This window comes from Bombina bombina, chromosome 4 (genome assembly GCF_027579735.1).
Source record: "Bombina bombina isolate aBomBom1 chromosome 4, aBomBom1.pri, whole genome shotgun sequence".
In the NCBI taxonomy this organism is placed as follows: domain Eukaryota; kingdom Metazoa; phylum Chordata; class Amphibia; order Anura; family Bombinatoridae; genus Bombina; species Bombina bombina.
In genome coordinates, this window is record NC_069502.1 from 1,048,178,631 (window position 1) to 1,048,199,369 (window position 20,739).

The following is a 20,739-nucleotide window of genomic DNA, read 5'->3' on the forward strand; positions in this document are numbered from 1 at the left end:
GCTTCCACATGGGCCTTTAAAAATGAGGCTTCTGTTGAACAGATTTGCAAGGCGGCGACTTGGTCTTCGCTTCATTCTTTTTAAAAATTCTACAAATTTGATACTTTTGCTTCTTCGGAGGCTATTTTTGGGGGAGAGGTTTTACAGGCAGTGGTACCTGCCTTGTCCCTCCCTTCATCCGTGTACTTTAGCTTTGGTATTGATAATCCCACAAGTAATGGATGATCCGTGGACTGGATACACCTTACAAGAGAAAACATAATTTATGCTTACCTGATAAATTTATTTCTCTTGTGGCGTATCCAGTCCACGGCCCGCCCTGTCATTTTAAGGCAGGTATTTTTTAATTTTAAACTACAGTCACCACTGCACCCTATGGTTTCTCCTTTCTTGGCTTGTTTTCGGTCGAATGACTGGATATGGCAGTTAGGGGAGGAGCTATATAGCAGCTCTGCTGTGGGTGATCCTCTTGCAACTTCCTGTTGGGAAGGAGAATATCCCACAAGTAATGGATGATCCATGGACTGGATACACTACAAGATAATTTTATCAGGTAAGCATAAATTATGTTTTTTTCTTTTATAATTCAGGTAGAGAATACAATTTTAAACATTCCAATTTACTTCTATTAGCTAATTTGCTTTGTTCATTAGCTATCCTTTGTTGAAGAAAGAAATAGCAATGCAAATGGATGAGCCAATCGCGCCTCATCTATGTGCAGCTACCAATCAGCAGCTAATGAGGCTATCTAGATATGCTTTCAGGAAAGAATATCAAGAGAATGAAGCAAATGAGATAATATAGGTAAATTAGAAAGTTGTTTAAAATGGATTACTCTCTCTAAATCATGAAAGAAAAAAATTTGAGTTTCATGTCTCTTTTAAAGGACTTTTTTTTTTTTTAATTATTTATTTTATATAGCATATTTTTGTTTCTTGGAACCAAAAAAAAAACACCATGGTAATGTTAGAAAGCATGCTCATTTGTCAGAAAATATTAGTTTATTGTCCCTTTTTAAGAAATTTTGTGTAAAGATTTTTTTTTTAAAAAGTATTTTTGAATATTTGTGTGGGTTTTGTTTGTTTCAACTGATAACTTTCATCTACTTTGCCAGATGGCGTTGAAACTGTGGATTCCGGATGGCTGACATGTCAGACTGAGCTTAGATTACGTCTGCATTATTCTGACAAACAACCTGTTTCTATATCCAAGAAAAAATTTAAAAAGTCTAGGTTTAGGTATGGTGTTAAATCGGTCTTGCTGTTTCAGAGCATAGATAGCTTGTCACCTACTTTTAAAAATAAAAAAAATGCTGTTTGTACAGATATATTGTATAATAGTCTGTTTTCTATATTAATTTTTTGAACTAATATTTTTCACTTTCCTGCTCTTGAAGTGCAGACTTTTTGTGACTGAATGTTTGTCCATGTGCACGATTTTGTATTCTCCTTGTTTTTAATTGGATGGAAACACAATTAGAATATTAGAATTTTATAATGCACAAAACCCAACACACATTTTTCAATTCCATTTGTTACAAAATTGACACTTTTTTTTATTTTTTTTTTTTTATTTTTTTTTAATCATCCTCCACTTTTGAAATATCAGAATAGGAAAATAAAAACCCAAATGTTTCCGATTGCTCTAAACACTACTATTCTAAACACTACTACACTACTATTCTAAACACTACTACACTACTATTCTAAACACTACTACACTGTGCAGATCTCACAAACCTGTGTTTTTTTTTTTTGTTTTTTTTTTTATTAAGCCTTTTAGGTTTTTCACTTGAGTATGAATAATAAATGATAGTATCATAGTGATAATTCTAAAGAATAATCCTCAGCATTGTAATTTTGTTGATAATATTACTTTACACTGGGGTAGCTAGTGCACACAAATGTAGACTTAACAAACTTGGTAACAACTGGTAAATAAAGATTTATTACCAAAATGAGTTGTAATTAGTATAGATCTCAGAATGATGAATGGCTGATTTCTCCATACCTAGAATAACGTCATGTGACCTCCCACCTTGCCATAACTACTTGTGCCTTTTTCTTATGAGCACTTCCGCTATTGCTTATCTTATAGACTTTTGTTTACCCATTCTTACACTAATTTTACACATTCTTATAGTCTCCTTACAGCACATATTTTTTTTTCACACACAAAACAGTTTCAATTCCAATGCTAATTTTTTTTTTTTAAAGAATTTATATTTGCAGAATGACAAACATAGGGTGTTCTGCTAAGCAATGTGCAAACAGCATTTCTGTCCTCAAAGCAACACTATTTCTTGTTTTTTGAGTGGTCGTTAATATTTTTCTGTATGTGTTGCAGACTTAAATTCCTTTAGATTATTTAAAATTTTTGGTGGCAAAATATGAACGCCATATAAATTAGAACTTTTAAATATAGGTTGAACAAGCTTGTGCTCTGACGTTGAGGGGTGGGGGCTCTTTAGGTTAGAGCCACATAAGACCATATTCTGATTTGAACTTTTGAGCAGCATTAGTGCTTGGGGAATCCTATGCATGTCCTACATGGAAGTGCAGTGATAAAAATATAAAATAAAAAAAACCTAGACAACTGTTAATTAAAATATTAAAAGTAGCCATCCTGGCCTATTTTCAAACTGTTCCAAGAAATCACTAATTAAAGGGACACTGAACCCACATTTGTTTTCTTTCGTGATTCAGATAGAGCATGTAATTTTAAGCAACTTTCTAATTTACTCCTATTATCAAATTTTCTTCGTTCTCTTGCTATCTTTATTTGAAAAAGATGGCATATAAGCTTTTTTTTGGTTCAGACTCTGGACAGTACTTTTTTATTGGTGGATGAATTTATCCACTAATCAGCAAGGACAACCCAGGTTGTTCACCAAAAATGGGCCGGCATCTAAACTTACATTCTTGCATTTTAAATAAAGATACCAAGAGAATGAAGAAAATTTGATAATAGGAGTAAATTAGAAAGTTGCTTAAAATTGCATGCTCTATCTGAATCACGAAAGAAAAAATTTTGGGTTCAGTGTCTGTTTAACAATATAGGACTGCATGATTTAGGCTTTTTCTCTCCCAAATTAACATTGAATGGTTATATGTTTGTCAAAAGAATATTCTTGAATCCATAAGCTATAAAGGGATACTAAATCCAACATTTTTCTTTCATGACTCAGAGCATGCAATTTTAAGCAACTTTCTAATTTACTCCTATTATAAATTTGTCTTTGTTTCTTTGCTATTTTTATTTAAAAATCAGTAATGTAACGCTTAGGAGACGGCCCATTTTGGTTAAAAACCTGGGTTACACTTGCTTATTTGTTGGCTGAATGTAGTCACCAATAAGCAAGCACTATCCAGGGTACTAAACCTAAAATGGGCCTGCTCCTAAGCTGTACATTCCTGCTTTTTTAAAATAAATATAGCAAGAGAACGAAGAAAAATTAATAGGAGTAAATTAGAAAGTTGCTTTAAATTGCATGCTCTATCTGAATCATGAAAGAAAACAATTGGGTTTAGTATCCCTTTCATTTTCTAGCTTTATTTTACTGGAAATGTGATGTCAGAAACTTATGTTGCTGCTAAATAATTTAACCATCCATCTTAAATATATTATTAGAGCTGTTCATGTAAACGTACATAATTATAATTTGGTAGCTCCTTGACACCTCAGTTGAAGTCCTAGATCCAGACAATCTAAAATATGCTGTGGGCAGCTACTACTCACAAGTTATATTTTGTGTTCAGCTCATTAAAATCTTCCATTTTTTTTAATGCTCCTGTATATTCTAATGATAGATCTTCTGCCAGCAGAGCTCTGCTTAGTTCTTCTGCACTCTCATAAAATTTGACAAAAACTTTTTAGCAGACATACGGTTTACATTTCTATAATGTATTTACACTTTTGTCAGTGGGGAATGCACAGTCCTGCTGAAAGAAGAGCTGGCTATTTAAGGAGCACAAAGCATTGACTTATTAGAGCAACTCATTTTTTATTGCTGTTAGATTAATTATAATTTTTCAGATTATGACCAACATAAACGTATCTATTATGTAGAATACAATGCATATTATTAACTAAATACCTGCAAGGCTAATATAAATTATCTTGTGGGAACAGGGTGAAGTTAACATTGGCAGGTCCAGAAGAAGAGCATGAAGAGAGTGAAGATGAGGAGCAAGACAAATATACTCCAGTCATTCTCAAAATGGCAAACAGTTTTGAAATCTCATTAATAAGCCATACGGAATATAAATCTCGTCACTCCCAGCCAGAATGTGGTTATGCCATTCAACCTGATCGATGGACGGAATTTAGTATACACACCATGGAACCAGACAACCTGGAGTTACTTTTTGATTTTTTTGAAGTGGGTATTATCTTTACCTGATTGTTAATAAACAATAATTCTTAGTCTGTCTAGTAATGACCATTCTTTTACACTGTAAAATGTATACGCACTAGCGGGTAGAGGCAATTCACTTTCTTCCTATTAGTAATTAGGTAGACTGAGATAGTGCTATGCTCTAGTTAGTTATTTTTCACAAATGAAAAGAAGTTTGAACCCTCTCAAGTAGTGCATTCTTGCTGCTATAATGGTCTAACCACCCTGACCAACTTTAAATGTTTTAAAATGTTTTTGTGCACAGAAAGGCATATGTGCAGCATTTTATAGCAGTTTACTCCTTGTTGTAAACCTACTGTATTATGTCACCCAGGATCTGCTAGGGGAACTTAGAAGTAGTATGTGGGATATCATATATAATTTTGGCACCATATTTGTTTGTTTTCTCAGTATACTTTGCCTTTATATGGATCACAGCTGGGTTTCTTCAGATGACTTCATCAAGCTTCTGTCTCCCAGTTGACTTCTATTTACATGGATTTAGTATTTACCGATTTAAGAAGAAACCTTTCATGGTGAAATCAAGGGATTCTTTTGTGTTTCTGACCTTGTTTGTTTCACCAGTAAGGCGGCTACTTTTCTTTTTAAAGACACGAGTCCACGGATTTCATCCTTGTGGGATAACGCCTCCTTGTCAGCAGGAGGAGGCAAAGAGCACCACAGCAGAGTAGTGTATATATAGCTCCTCCCTTCCCTCCCACTCCAGTCATTCTCTTTGCCTGTGTTAGTGATAGGAAGAGGTAAAGTGAGGTGTTAGTTTAGATTCTTCAATCAAGTGTTATTTTTAAAATGGTACCAGTGAGTGCTATTTTATTTAGGGTGTAGCCGTATTCCTCGTCAGCCTCTAGAGTAGAGCTACAGGTGGCTTTAAAGCAATGGGAACTGGTGGGATTCAATTCTCACTGCGCCTCCCATACTGTGTGCTGCCCTTCAGATGATGGTCTTTGCAGATATTAACTAAGACCCTGTATGTCTCCACAGAACTATGGGAGGGAGAAGACCTCTTGATCCTGTGGGACCGGTCATGCTGTCGCTCAGCATAGAGGTATGTGCAGCTCTTTATTATCTGGGACATTCTTACCTCAGAAACGGCTGTGTATAATAACCCTTTATTGTCAGGACCCCCCTCATTACTATGTACCACTTGGTTTGCATGAGATGCGGTGGGAGAGAGTCACGACTAGGAGCTATAATATTGAGCAAGGGTTCCTACTTTGACGAATAACCAGGTTTTTTTTTGGGGCTGTGGGCGAGATGCTGGGGAAGTTTATTAGCGGCGCTCTGACATTTAAGGCTCCGGTGTAGGGCTGTGTATGTTTACTGTTTCAGTATGTAGGTTGTTTCGGGTTAAGTGTTATCTGTGTCCGGGGCGGGGTTAACTTTTGCTCACTACAAAGAAGCCGCTACGGAGCATCCGGCATTGGAGATTCCTTGCAGTTCAGGTGTTCGCTAAGACCGCATGGTTGCAAGTTAAAGCAAGCGGTATTAGGCATTCTGAAGCACAGTAAACTGTGGTTGGTGTACCGTGGGGGCTGGTAGGCGCCTCAGCAGAGCTGTTGAGGCAGAGAGGTGCACTTTTTTTCATAAATTGGTTAACTGTTAGTATTTTATTTTTTTTGGGGTGCAGCAAAATTGTTAATGTTTAAATTTTAAAGGCACAGTACGCTTTGTTTCTGAAGATTGTTACAGACAGCATTCATGTTGGGTCTGTTCTTTTATTTTTTTCTGGCATAAATTTGACGGATTATTTATTGAAAGGGGCCACGACCAAAATTTGCTTTGCTTTATTTTTATCATGGAAGATCTTCAGAACATTACATGTTCCATGTGTTTGAAGGCCAATGTGGAACCTCGTGTTACTTTTTGTCCCTCATGCATTGAGAGGGCATTACAGTTTAGAGAGCAAATTTTCTTTGATAAAAAATTGACAAAAGCGGATGCTTCTCAGGGTTCTACTGATGAGATACAGAGTATGCCGCAACTTTCTCCCCAAGCGTCACAACCCTTAAAGCCCGCTCAAGCGGAGCCAAGTACCTCTGCAGTCTCTGCTGTGATTACTTTACAGGACATAGCTACAGTTATGTCATCTACTCTTTCTGATGCATTATCTGCCTTTCCCGTATTTTCAAGGCCTTGATGGTGATTTCAGATGTATCCTCACAAGGCTCTAATTTGGGGGGTATGGAAGCTTTATCCAAAGGTGAACTTTCTGATTCAGGAAGTGCTTTACCATTGACGGATTCAGAAATGGTTTTCTTCAGATTTAAGCTTGAACACCTCCGTTTTATATTGTAGGTAGGTTTTGGTGACTCTGGACGACTGCGATTCAATAGTGGTTCCCCCAGAGAAATTGAGTAAGTTGGACAGATAGCTAGAAGTTCCTTCTTATTCCGATGTCTTTCCAGTTCCCAAGAGAACTTCAGAGATTATTGCTAAGGAATGGGAGAGACCAGGTATTCCATTCTCTCCTTCCCCCGTTTTTAAGAAGATGTACTTTATAGCTGACACTATTAGGGACTCATGGCAGATCGTCCCTAAGGTGGAGGGGGCTATTTCTACTTTGGCTAAACGAACTACTATTCCTATTGAGGATAGTTGTGCTTTTAAAGACCCTATGGACAAGACGTTGTAGGGTCTTCTGAAGAAGGTCTATGTTCATCAGGGGTTGCTATTACAACCGGCGGCTTGCATTGTTACGGTTACCAGTGCAGCCGCTTATTGGTTTGATGCTCTGGAAGAGTCTCTTAAAACTGAGTCTTCTTTGGAAGAGCTACAGGACCGGAATAAAGCTCATAAATTAGCTAATTCGTTTATTACGGATGCTTCTTTACGGATTACTAAATTGGCAGCTAAGAGTTCGGGTTTTTCCATCTTGGCACGCAGAGCTTTATGGTTAAAGTTGTGGTCGGCGGATGTGTCATCCAAGTCTAAACTTTTGACTAGTCCATACAAAGGGAAAACCCTGTTCGGACCCGACTTGAAAGAAATTATTTCTGACATCACGGGAGGCAAGGATCATCTCCTCCCTCAGGATAAAAAATCAAAACAGAGAGGTTGACAGAGTAATTTCTTTCATGTAATTAGCAAGAGTCCATGAGCTAGTGACGTATGGGATATACATTCCTACCAGGAGGGGCAAAGTTTCCCAAACCTCAAAATGCCTATAAATACACCCCTCACCACACCCACAAATCGGTTTTACAAACTCTGCCTCCTATGGAGGTGGTGAAGTAAGTTTGTGCTAGATTCTACGTTGATATGCGCTCCGCAGCAGGTTGGAGCCCGGTTTTCCTCTCAGCGTGCAGTGAATATCAGAGGGATGTGAAGAGAGTATTGCCTATTTGAATTCAATGATCTCCTTCTACGGGGTCTATTTCATAGGTTCTCTGTTATCGGTCGTAGAGATTCATCTCTTACCTCCCTTTTCAGATCGACGATATACTCTTATATATATATACCATTACCTCTACTGATTCTTGTTTCAGTACTGGTTTGGCTTTCTACTACATGTAGATGAGTGTCCTGGGGTAAGTAAGTCTTATTTTTGTGACACTCTAAGCTATGGTTGGGCACTTTATATAAAAGTTCTAAATATATGTGTTTAAACATTTATTTGCCTTGATTCAGGATGTTCAACGTTCCTTATTTCAGACAGTCAGTTTCATATTTGGGATAATGCATATGAATAAATCATACAAATCGACTTTTATTGTTTCTTCGAGATCATGGTTGGAGGACCAATTTACCAAAAAGTTAATTGATTCCTCAGACAAGGGTAACCTTTTTAGGTTTCCAGATAGATTCAGTGTCCATGACTCTGTCTCTGACAGACAAGAGACGTCTGAAATTGGTTTCAGCTTGTCGAAACCTTCAGTCTCAATCATTCCCTTCGGTAGCCTTATGCATGGAAATTCTAGGTCTTATGACTGCTGCATCGGACGCGATCCCCTTTGCTCGTTTTCACATGCGACCTCTTCAGCTTTGTATGCTGAACCAGTGGTGCAGGGATTACACAAAAATATCTCAATTGATATCTTTAAAACCGATTGTACGACACTCTCTGACGTGGTGGACAGATCACCATCGTTTAGTTCAGGGGGCTTCTTTTGTTCTTCCAACCTGGACTGTGATTTCAACAGATGCAAGTCTGACAGGTTGGGGAGCTGTTTGGGGGTCTCTGACAGCACAAGGGGTTTGGGAATCTCAGGAGGTGAGATTACCGATCAATATTTTGGAACTCCGTGCAATTTTCAGAGCTCTTCAGTCATGGCCTCTTCTAAAGAGAGAATCGTTCATTTGTTTTCAGACAGACAATATCACAACTGTGGCATATATCAATCATCAAGGAGGGACTCACAGTCCTCTGGCTATGAAAGAAGTATCTCGAATACTGGTTTGGGCGGAATCCAGCTCCTGTCTAATTTCTGCGGTTCATATCCCAGGTATAGACAATTGGGAAGCGGATTATCTCAGTCGCCAAACATTACAAACGTTACATCCGGGCGAATGGTCTCTTCACCCAGAGGTTTTTCTTCAGATTGTTCAAATGTGGGGACCTCCCAGAAATAGATCTGATGGCTTCTCATCTAAACAAGAAACTTCCCAGGTATCTGTCCAGATCCAGGGATCCTCAGGCGGAAGCAGTGGATGCATTGTCACTTCCTTGGAAGTATCATCCTGCCTATATCTTTCTGCCTCTAGTTCTTCTTCCAAGAGTAATTTCCAAGATTCTGAAGGAATGCTCGTTCTGCTGGTGGCTCCAGCATGGCCTCACAGGTTTTGGTTTGAGGATCTTGTCCGGATGGCCTCTTGCCAACCGTGGACTCTTCCGTTAAGACCAGACCTTCTGTCGCAAGGTCCTTTTTTCCATCAGGATCTCAAATCCTTAAATTTGAAGGTATGGAGATTGAACGCTTGATTCTTAGTCAAAGAGGTTTCTCTGACTCTGTGATTAATACTATGTTACAGGCTCGTAAATCTGTATCTAGGAAGATATATTATCGAGTCTGGAAGACTTACATTTCTTGGTGTCTTTCTCATCATTTTTCCTGGCATTCTTTTAGAATTCCAAGAATTTTGCAGTTTCTTCAGGATGGTTTGGATAAAGGTTTGTCTGCAAGTTCCTTGAAAGGACAAATCTCTGCTCTTTCTGTTCTTTTTCACAGAAAGATTGCTAGTCTTCCTGATATTCATTGTTTTGTACAAGCTTTGGTTCGTATAAAGCCTGTTATTAAGTCAATTTCTCCTCCTTGGAGTTTGAATTTGGTTCTGGGGGCTCTTCAAGCTCCTCCTTTTGAACCTATGCATTCACTGGACATTAAAGTGAAGGTCAATTTTCATCAATGAGTGCCCGGTTTTTAAAAATACTTTTAAAAACAGGGGCACTTTCATTGATGAAAATTAACATTGCACTGGATTTGAAGAAATACTTACCTTTTACTCCTGCAAAACCGGATCGCCGATCTCAGCCTCAGTTCCTCTGTAGTGACGTCAGAAATGACGAAAAACTGCTTCCTCCAATCATGGCTTGCACCCCAGAGCGTCCAGCTCGTGATGCCTGGCTGTGATTGGAGGAAGCCAGTTTCGTCATTGCTGTGGTCTACAGCAGGAAGAAGAAGGAGGGGGATTGTCGATCCGGCTTTGCAGAAGTAAAAGGTAAGTATTTCTTCAAATCCAGTGCTATGTTAATTTTCATCAATGAAAGTGCCCCTGTTTTTAAAAGTATTTTTAAAAACCGAGCACTCATTGATGAAAATTGACCTTCACTTTAAACTACTTTCTTGGAAAGTTTTGTTTCTTTTGGCCATCTCTTCTGCTAGAAGAGTTTCTGAATTATCTGCTCTTTCTTGTGAGTCTCCTTTTCTGATTTTTCATCAGGATAAGGCGGTGTTGCGAACTTCTTTTAAATTTTTACCTAAGGTTGTGAATTCTAACAACATTAGTAGAGAAATTGTGGTTCCTTCATTGTGTCCTAATCCTAAGAATTCTAAGGAAAGATCTTTGCATTCTTTGGATGTAGTTAGAGCTTTGAAATATTATGTTTAAGCTACTAAGAATTTCCGAAAGACTTCTCGTCTATTTGTTATCTTTTCCGGTCCTAGGAAAGGTCAGAAGGCCTCTGCCATTTCTTTGGCATCTTGGTTGAAATCTTTAATTCATCATGCTTATGTTGAGTCAGGTAAAACTCTGCCTCAAATGATTACAGCTCATTCTACTAGGTCAGTTTCTACTTCCTGGGCGTTTAGGAATGAAGCTTCGGTTGATCAGATTTGCAAAGCAGCAACTTGGTCTTCTTTGCATACTTTTACTAAATTCTACCATTTTGATGTGTTTTCTTCTTCTGAAGCAGTTTTTGGTAGAAAAGTACTTCAGGCAGCTGTTTCAGTTTGATTCTTCTGCTTATAATTTCAGTTTTTTTCATTATAAGATTTAAACTTTATTTTGGGTGTGGATTATTTTCAGCGGAATTGTCTGTCTTTATTTTATCCCTCCCTCTCTAGTGACTCTTGCGTGGAAGATCCACATCTTGGGTATTCATTATCCCATACGTCACTAGCTCATGGACTCTTGCTAATTACATAAAAGAAAACATAATTTATGTAAGAACTTACCTGATAAATTCATTTCTTTCATATTAGCAAGAGTCCATGAGGCCCACCCTTTTTGTGGTGGTTATAATTTTTTTGTATAAAGCACAATTATTCCAATTCCTTTTTTTTATGCTTTCGCACTTTTGTCTTATCACCCCACTTCTTGGCTATGAGTTAAACTGATTTGTGGGTGTGGTGAGGGGTGTATTTATAGGCATTTTGAGGTTTGGGAAACTTTGCCCCTCCTGGTAGGAATGTATATCCCATACGTCACTAGCTCATGGACTCTTGCTAATATGAAAGAAATGAATTTATCAGGTAAGTTCTTACATAAATTATGTTTTTTGTTCCTTTTGAAATTTCAAGGGAATTCCCCCTTCCTCTAAACAGGAAGGGAGCTATTCACAAACCAAGCCTACCTGGAGACCCAACCAGTCTTTGAACAAGGGTTAACAATCCAAGAAGCCTGCGGCTGCTCCCAAGTCAGCATGAAGGTATGGCCCCCGATCCGGGACCGGATCTAGTAGGGGCAGAATTTCCTTCTTCATACAGGCTTGGATACGAGACGTTCAGGATCCCTGGACAATAGAAATAGTGTCTTAGAGATACAAATTGGAGTTCAGAAATTCTTCTCCCAGAGGAAGGTTTCCTCTTTCACGATTATCTGCACACCAGATAAAAGAGGGGCGTTCTTGCGTTGTGTAAGAGACCTCTCCTCCATGAGTAATCTGTCCCGTTCCAATTCGGGAACAGGGACAGGGGTTTTATTCAAATCTGTTTGTAGTTCCTAAAAAAGAGGGAACTTTCAGACCTATTTTAAATCTCAAAAGTCTAAACAAGTTTCTCAGAGTTCCATCTTTCAAGATGGAAACAATTCGTACCATTTTTCCATTGATCCAGGAGTTTCAATGTATGATGACAGTGGATCTAAAGGATGCATATCTTCATGTTCCTATCCACAGAGATCATCACAAGTTCCTGAGGTTTGCCTTTCTGGACAAACATTTTCAGTTTGTGGCTCTTCCTTTCGGGCTGGTCACGGCGCCCAGGATTTTCTGGCAGTTCTAAGACCGTGGGGCAATGCGGTGGCACCTTATCTGGACGATATTCTGATCCAGGCGTCATCCTCTCAACTAGCAAGGTCCCATACTGACACTGCTATCCTTCCTGAGAACTCACGGGTGCAAGGTAAATCTGGAAAAGAGTTCATTAGTTCTCAGACAAGGTTTCCCTTTCTTGGAACTCTGATCGACTCTATTTCAATGAAGATTTTTCTGACTGAGGTCAGAAAGTTGAAGATTCTGAATACATGTTGAGCCCTTCAGTCCAATCCTCAGCCGTCAGTGGCTCAATGCATGGAGGTAATCGGATTGATGGTGGCGGCAATGGACATCGTACCGTTTGCACGTTTTTATCTCAGGCCTCTGCAACTGTGCATGCTCAGGCAGTGGAATGGAGATTATACAGGTTTGTCTCCTCAAATAGATCTAGATCAGGAGACAAGGAACTCTCTTCTATAGTGGTTGTCTCTGGAGCATCTATCCCAGGGAACATGCTTTCGCAGACCCTCATGGGTGATTGTGACAACAGTTGCCAGCCTCTTAGGATGGGGAGCAGTCTGGGGCTCTTTAAGGGATCGGAGTATGAACTCAGACAGAGTCTCTCCTTCCCATCAACATTCTAGAACTGAGTGCGATATTCAATGCGCTTCGGGCTTGGCCTCCGTTAGCCTCGGCCCAATTCATCAGATTCCAGTCAGATAACATAACGACGGTGGCTTACATCAATCATTAGGGAGGAACAAGGAGTTCCTTAGCGATGACGGAAGTAGCCAAGATCATATAGTGGGCGGAGTTTCACTCTTGCCATCTGTCAGCGATCCACATCCCAAGGGTGGAAAACTGGGAAGCAGATTTTCTGAGCAGAAAGACCTTTCATCCGGGAGAGTGGGAACTCCATCCGGAGGTATTTTCCAACCTGATTCTCAGAAGAGGCAGGCCGGCGTTGGATCTCATGGTGTCTCGTCGGAATGCCAAGCTCCCGAGGTACGGGTCCAGGTCCAGGCATCCTCAGGCCGAGCTGATAGATGCCTTGGCAGTACCTTGGTCGTTCAGCCTAGCTTATGTATTCCCCCCGTTTGCTCTACTTCCCCGGGTGATTGCTCGAATAAAACAGGAGAGGGCTTCGGTTATCCTCATTGCCCCTGCGTGGCCTCGCAGGATTTGGTATGCCGATCTGGTGGACATGTCATCTCGGCCACCGTGGAAGCTTCCATTGAGGAAAGACCCTCTCATCCAGGGTCCCTTCCATCACCCGAATCTAGTTTCTCTGCAGCTGACTGCTTGGAAATTGAACATATAATTTTATCTAGACAGGGTTTTTTTTTTAATTCGGTTATTGATACTTTAATTCAGGCACATAAGCCTGTTACAAGGAAAATTTACCATAAGATATGGCGCAAATATCTTTATTGATGTGATTCTAAGGGCTAATCATGGAGTAGGGTCAGAATTCCTAGGATTTTATCCTTTCTCCAAGAAGGATTGGAGAAGGGGTTATCTGCAAGTTCTTTGAAGGGCCAGATCTCTGCCTTATCTATTCTACTACATAAGCGTTTGGCAGATGTTCCGGATGTACAATCTTTTTGTCAGGCTCTGACTAGAATCAGGCCTGTATTTAGACCAATTGCTCCTCCTTGGAGTTTGAATTTAGTTCTTAAAGTTCTACAAGGGGTTCCATTTGAACCTATGGATTCCATAGATATTAAGTTATTATCTTGGAAAGTTTTATTTCTGGTTGCTATTTCTTCTGCTCGAAGAGTATTGGAGCTTTCAGCATTACAGTATAATTCTCCTTATCTTATTTTCCATGCGGATAAGGTGGTGTTACGTACTAAACATGATTTTCTTCCTAAAGTTGTTTCAGACAAGAACATTAATCAGGAAATTGTTGTTCCGTCCTTGTGTCCTAATCCTTCTTCTCAGAAGGGGAGAGCCTGTTACATAATTTAGATGTAGTCTGTGCTTTAAAGTTCTACTTGAAAGCGACTAAGGATTTTCGTCAATCTTCTTCTTTGTTTGTCGTTTTTTCTGGGAAACGTAGGGGTCAGAAGGCTACGGCTACCTCTCTTTCTTTTTGGCTGAAGAGTATCATCCGTTTTGCATATGAGACTGCTGGACAGCAGCCTCCTGAAAGAATTACGGCTCATTCCACTAGGGGCTGTTGCTTCCTCATGGGCATTCAAAAATGATGCTTCTGTTGAACAGATTTGCAAAGCTGCAACTTAGTCCTCTCTTCACAGTTTTTCTAAATTTTACAAATTTGATACCTTTGCCTCGGCTGAGGCTGTTTTTGGGAGAAAGGTTCTTCAAGCAGTGGTGCCTTCCGTTTAGGTTTCCTGTCTTGTCCCTCCCTTTCATCTGTGTACTATAGCTTTGGTATTGTATGCCACAAGTAAGGATGAAAGCCGTGGACTCATTGTGTCTTTAAAAAGAAAAGAAAATGTATGCTTACCTGATAAATTTGTTTCTTTTTAGACACGATGAGTTCACGGCCCACCCTGTTTTATGAGACAGGTTTTTATTTTTGGTTAAACTTCAATCACCTATGCACTTTAGCTTTTACTTTCTCTTCCTAACTTTGGTAGTATGACTGGAGTGGGAGGGAAGGGAGGAGCTATATATACAGCTCTGCTGTGGTGCTCTTTGCCTCCTCCTGCTGACCAGGAGGCATTATCCCACAAGTAAGGATGAAATCCGTGGACTCTTCGTGTCTAAAAAGAAACAAATTTATCAGGTAAGCATAAATTTTCTTTTTCTCTCTCTCTCCTGGAAATGTTCCTTTCATTGCTGTCCACAGTTCTCCTAGGTGAGGGGAGGGCTTGGTTTCCTTCAGGGATACCTTTTTGAATAATTTTCAATTTTGTGTTCCAGAAGGAAAATGTATTGCAACTCTATTATAGTTTGGTCTAACAACCTTTTATGATTCAAAAACATACTAGTTCCTGTGGGTATGCTGTGTGCTTCATAGAAAGCTTGTTAAGAGTACTTGAGCACTGGAGTTGAGAAACACTGAGAGCATATAATTTTAAAGAACTTTCCAATTTACTTCCACTATCTCATTTGCTTTGTTCTTTTGGTATCCTTTGTTGAAAATCATACCTATGTAAGCTTAGGAGCTGGGACCTAGCTGCTGATCGGTGGCTACACATATATGCCTCTTGTCCATTGACTTACTGATGTGCTCAGCTATCTCCCAGTAGTGCGTTGTTCTTCCAACAAATACCAATTGAATTAAGCAAAATTGATAATAGAAGTAAATTGGAATGTTGTTTCTAATTGTATGCTCAATCTGAATCATGAGAAAAAAAAGTGTTTTATGTCCCTTTAACTTCTTTTCTGGCAAAAGTGTTTGAAACTTTCCACGTAGACTTTGCCTGCAGATATTAGTGTTTTTGCTTTGGATGTTGTTCTTCTATGGGTTACTCCTTTTTATAAGTTTTTTTTTTTCTTTATTTTGTTGCTAGGTGATAACCAGAAAGTTTCCATTTGTAAGGAAGCTGGATATATTAGTTTTGGGAAGTAGTCACTGTCTTTAAGGGAGTGAATGTTCCTGTAATAAAAAAACCCCAAAAAACCCCTGAATTCTACACTTGCTGGGTGTGCCATGTTAAAGGGCCAGTAACCCCACCAAATAAGGTTATATAATAATGCACACAGTGCAGAATTATATAACTTTAGCCTAGCATCACGTTTCTTAAGCAGCGTATAGCAAAGATAGTTAGCTACGATAATCTTTTTTTCAGAACGCCGCTCCTGGTTCTACTGAGCGGGTCTGTTTTTTACCTAAGCGCATCGGGCACGCTGTCTAGTCACAGCACGCCCGATCGCGCCATTAAACTGAATGTAGCTCGCTCTCGCTACCATACCCGAGCGGGAGCGAGCACATTCAGTTTAATGGCGCGATCGGGCGTGCTGTGACTAGACAGCGTGCCCGATGCGCTTAGGTAAAAAACAGACCCGCTCAGTAGAACCAGGAGCGGCGTTCTGAAAAATAGATTATCGTAGCTAAATATCTTTGCTATACGCTGCTTAAGAAACGTGACGCTAGGCTAAAGTTATATAATTCTGCACTATGTGCATTATTATATAACCTTATTTGGTGGGGTTACTGGCCCTTTAATTGCTGTAAGAGTTCACCCTACCAGCTAATGAGTTTTTTTTTTTTTTTTTTTTTTTTTGCATTATTAAAGGGACACTGAACCCAAATTTGTTTTTTTCGTGATTCAGATAGAGCATGACATTTTAAGCAACTTTCTAATTTACTCCTGTTATCAAATTTTCTTTATTCTCTTGGTATCTTTATTTGAAATGCATGACTGTAAGTTTAGATGCTGGCCCATTTTTGGTGAACAACCTGGGTTGTCCTTGCTGATTGGTGGATAAATTCATCCACCAATAAAAGTGTGCTTTCCAGAGTTCTGAATAAAAAAAAAGCTTAGATGCCTTCTTTTTCAATTAAAGATAGCAAGAGAACAAAGACAAATTGATAATAGGAGTAAATTAGAAAGTTGCTTAAAATTGCATGCTCTATCTGAATCATGAAAGAAATTTTTTTTTGGGTTCAGTGTCCCTTTAACCGTTACTGGGAATTTCAGAGAAAAACGCCAGAATTTTTAGCATTTATGTTATGACGCTGATTAAATCGAAATAGAACTTTTGATTAACCCTATGTAAAAAAAAAAAAAAAAAAAAAAAAAAATATATATATATATATATATATATATATATATATATATATATATATATATATATATATATATATATATATATATATATATATATATATATATATATATATATATATATATATATATATATATATATATATATATATTATAGTAGACAACCCAAGGTATTGATTTAGGTATATTTGATGCTACTATTTGACCACCAGATAAAAATAGTTACATTTTCTCCATACTTTGGGTTTGTCACTGAAATTTACATACAACTACTGCAGTCATATGACAAATGGTTATAGAAGCTTCTCTGGAAACATCTTTGTTCAGAAATAGCAGATCCTTCGTGATATTCCTGGTAGTGAAGGGTTAAAGGGACAGTCTACAATAGAATTGTTATTGTTTTAAAAGATAGATAATCCTTTTTATTATCCATTACCCAGTTCGGCATAACCAACACAGTTATATTAATATACTTTTTACCTCTCTGATTACCTTGTATCTAAGCATCTTCTGACAGTCCCCTGATCACATGACTGGGACTGTTTATTATCTATTGTCTTGCATTTAGTACTGTGTTGTGCTAAATCTTAACTCCTCGGCCATCAACACATTATCTATGTGGCCCACATGAACTAGCAGTCTCCTGTTGTGAAAAGCAAATACAAAATCATGTGATTAAGAGGCTGTCTATAGAGCCTTTGAAACAGGCAGAAATGTAGAGGTTTAACTGTTATAAAGTATATTAAAGTAAAGGCATTATCTTTCTTTTTAAGCAATAACAATTTTTGTGTAGACTGTCCCTTTAATCAGCTTTTAAGGTTAATTTTTGATGCAGTATTACCCTCCCACCTGTTTCCTACTTGATCCCTCCCAAACCGCCCTCTTCCTTCCCTCACCCTCACTGGTCAACACCATCTTAGGTACTCTCAGAAGTCTGCCAGTATGCAGTTTAGGGCTTTTTAAAAAAAACTAAATTAATAAAAATTGTCCTCAAAGTGTAGTGATCACTCCACAACTCTGATCCTTCCCCCCCCCCCCCAGCAGCTCTTTATTCCTGCCCCCTTTTACTACTGGTGGCCATCTTAGGTACTGGCAGTACCCTTTTTTTTTAATTATTACTTTTATTTCTATTATTTTGTTTTTTGTTGTGTAGTGGTGCCCCTACCTCTTCCATCCCTGCAATCATTTCTATCCCTTTATATAAAGGCTAAAAATTAATGGAGTGCATGATTGAGTGTGCACAACAGAAGCCTGGGACTCTCTCTCTCTTAGGTGTAGAAGAAAGATTGATTGTTAGAGTATCATGCCACTTTAATGTTTATCAAATGTGAAAGAACACTACTTAAATATTTTCAATTCAATTTAAAGGTCCCTTTTAATGCTGACATATATTTATTTTACTTTCCAGGAAGATCTAAGTGAGCCTGTAGTGCAGGGTGATACCCTCCCTGGACATGTGGGTACTGCATGTCTGCTCTCCTCCACAATTACAGAAAGTGGAAAAAGTAATGGTATTCTCACTCTTCCTATAATGAGCAGAAACGCAAGACAAACTATCGGGAAAGTTCGAGGTATGTATTAACTCAACCTTTTTCTTTAGTATATAAATACTGCAGATGAACACTTTCCACATTGCAATTTGTATGCACAATATTTCAATCAAATTCAAGTTTGTGTATCTGCTTTATTACCAAAAATATTTAAAGGAACACTGAAGCCAAATGTTTTCTTTTTGTGATTCAGATAGAGCATGCAATTTTAAGCAACTTTCTAATTTACTCCTTTTATCAAATTTTCTTCATTCTCTTGGTATCTTTGAAATGCAAGAATGTAAGTTTAGATGTCGGCCCATTTTTGGTGAACAACCTGGGTTGTTCTTGCTGATTGGTGGATAAATTCATCCACCAATAAAAAAGTGCTTTACAGGGTAATGAACCAAACAAATAGCTTAGATGCCTTTTTCAAATAAAGATAGCAAGAGAACGAAGAAAAATTGATAATAGGAGTAAATTAGAAAGTTGCTTAAAATTACATGCTATTAAACTCAATGTAAAGTTAAAAAAGTTATTTTACCTACAAGAGGTAAAAATGTAAGAGGGGCGCTTAATACATAAGCTGAGGTCAATAAAATGCAAAGCAACACTTAGGGGTATATTCCCAATATTTATTTTACAAAATTCAATAGAACATAAACATAATAATAAAAAATACTTAAAACACTATATAAGCGGATATGAGTGTGCAAATGTGGCCACAATTTGATACACTATGCTGAATTGCAATTCATAAAACCTATACACTGATAGCAATAAAATGTGTGTTGATAAACTTGATTCTCGATAGCAGCAGTTGGTAACTAAATTATAAACAAAATATTTTGTCCATTTTCCTTCTTAAAAATATTACCTGGATTGGCAAACTTTATACACTGTTGCAATATTTATTCTTGATTGTATTGCAATCTACCACCAAGGATAGATATTTGTATTCCTTATTGTCCGTTGAAATATAAAACAAAGTTGTGACAAAGTTACCTTTGATTCAGGCGTGTCAATATTTTGTATCACCTCCTTCAGTGGTGGAACAAAGGAGAAACTCCAGTAGTGGAATTAAGCAGAAACTTCCAATCTTTTAGATATCCTTTGTCTTTGGAGTGCACCCCCTTGTTGCTTGGCTGGCGGTCTTATTGTGGGCTTCTCAATGAAAAACCGTTCCGGTCTTTGCAAGAGCCTATCAGGAGAGTTTGTTTTGGATCACCTGAATGCTGGGCTCGCGGGGTTATTTGAAAAGAGAAAACCGCTAGTAACTTTGGAAATAGCAGTTCGCCAGCTAGTTCTGTTTTGCGATCCTCACTGTAGCCTCTGGAGTGCTTATTTCTTTGCCGGTATACGAAAGAACGGCTTTAAGTCCTTGGAATCTATCTCCAGGGATAGATATAATGGTATCCTTTTGTTTGCGGAGCCAAATCTACGTCTTTCGGCTCTTTTTAAATACTTTGTAATATAAAGTTGGCACTAAAATAATGTTATATAATTCTGCACTATGTGCAGAATTATATAACATTGTGTAGGTTTACTGCCCCTTCAACACTTGAGGGATACACAGTTTAAGTGCACTGACCAAGTTAGTTTTCTCCAACATAGGTGTGTCCGGTCCACGGCGTCATCCTTACTTGTGGGATATTCTCTTCCCCAACAGGAAATGGCAAAGAGCCCAGCAAAGCTGGACACATGATCCCTCCTAGGCTCCGCCTTCCCCAGTCATTCTCTTTGCCGTTGTACAGGCAACATCTCCACGGAGATGGCTTAGAGTTTTTTAGTGTTTAACTGTAGTTTTTATTATTCAATCAAGAGTTTGTTATTTTAAAATAGTGCTGGTATGTACTATTTACTCTGAAACAGAAAAGAGATGAAGATTTCTGTTGTAAGAGGAAAATGATTTTAGCAACCGTTACTAAAATCGATGGCTGTTCCACACAGGACTGTTGAGAGGAATTAACTTCAGTTGAGGGAACAGTGAGCAGAATTTTACTGCTTGAGGTATGACACATTCTAACAAGACGATGTAATGCTGGAAGCTGTCATTTTCCCTATGGGATCCGGTAAGCCATTTTTATTACAGACAATAAATAAGGGCTTCACAAGGGCTTTTTAAGACTGTAGACATTTTCTGGGCTAAATCGATTCATATAATAAACATATTTAGCCTTGAGGAATCATTTTAATCTGGGTATTTTGTAAAATAATATCGGCAGGCACTGTTTTGGACACCTTATTCTCTAGGGGCTTTCCCTAATCATAGGCAGAGTCTCATTTTCGCGCCGGTATTGCGCACTTGTTTTTGAGAAGCATGACATGCAGTCGCATGTGTGAGGAGCTCTGATACATAGAAAAGACTTTCTGAAGGCGTCATTTGGTATCGTATTCCCCTTTGGGCTTGGTTGGGTCTCAGCAAAGCAGATACCAGGGACTGTAAAGGGGTTAAAGATA

At 38.4% G+C, this 20,739-nt stretch overlaps 1 protein-coding gene across 1 annotated transcript in view; it reads left to right on the plus strand.

Moving 5' to 3' along the window:
• GPCPD1 (glycerophosphocholine phosphodiesterase 1) overlaps positions 1-20,739 on the plus strand; it is a 308,210-nt gene that overhangs the window by 65,545 nt on the left and 221,926 nt on the right. Inside the window, 3 exon segments of the mRNA XM_053712184.1 lie at positions 1,115-1,238; positions 4,132-4,381; positions 18,159-18,321. Coding sequence (XP_053568159.1) covers positions 1,115-1,238; positions 4,132-4,381; positions 18,159-18,321 — 537 coding nt within the window.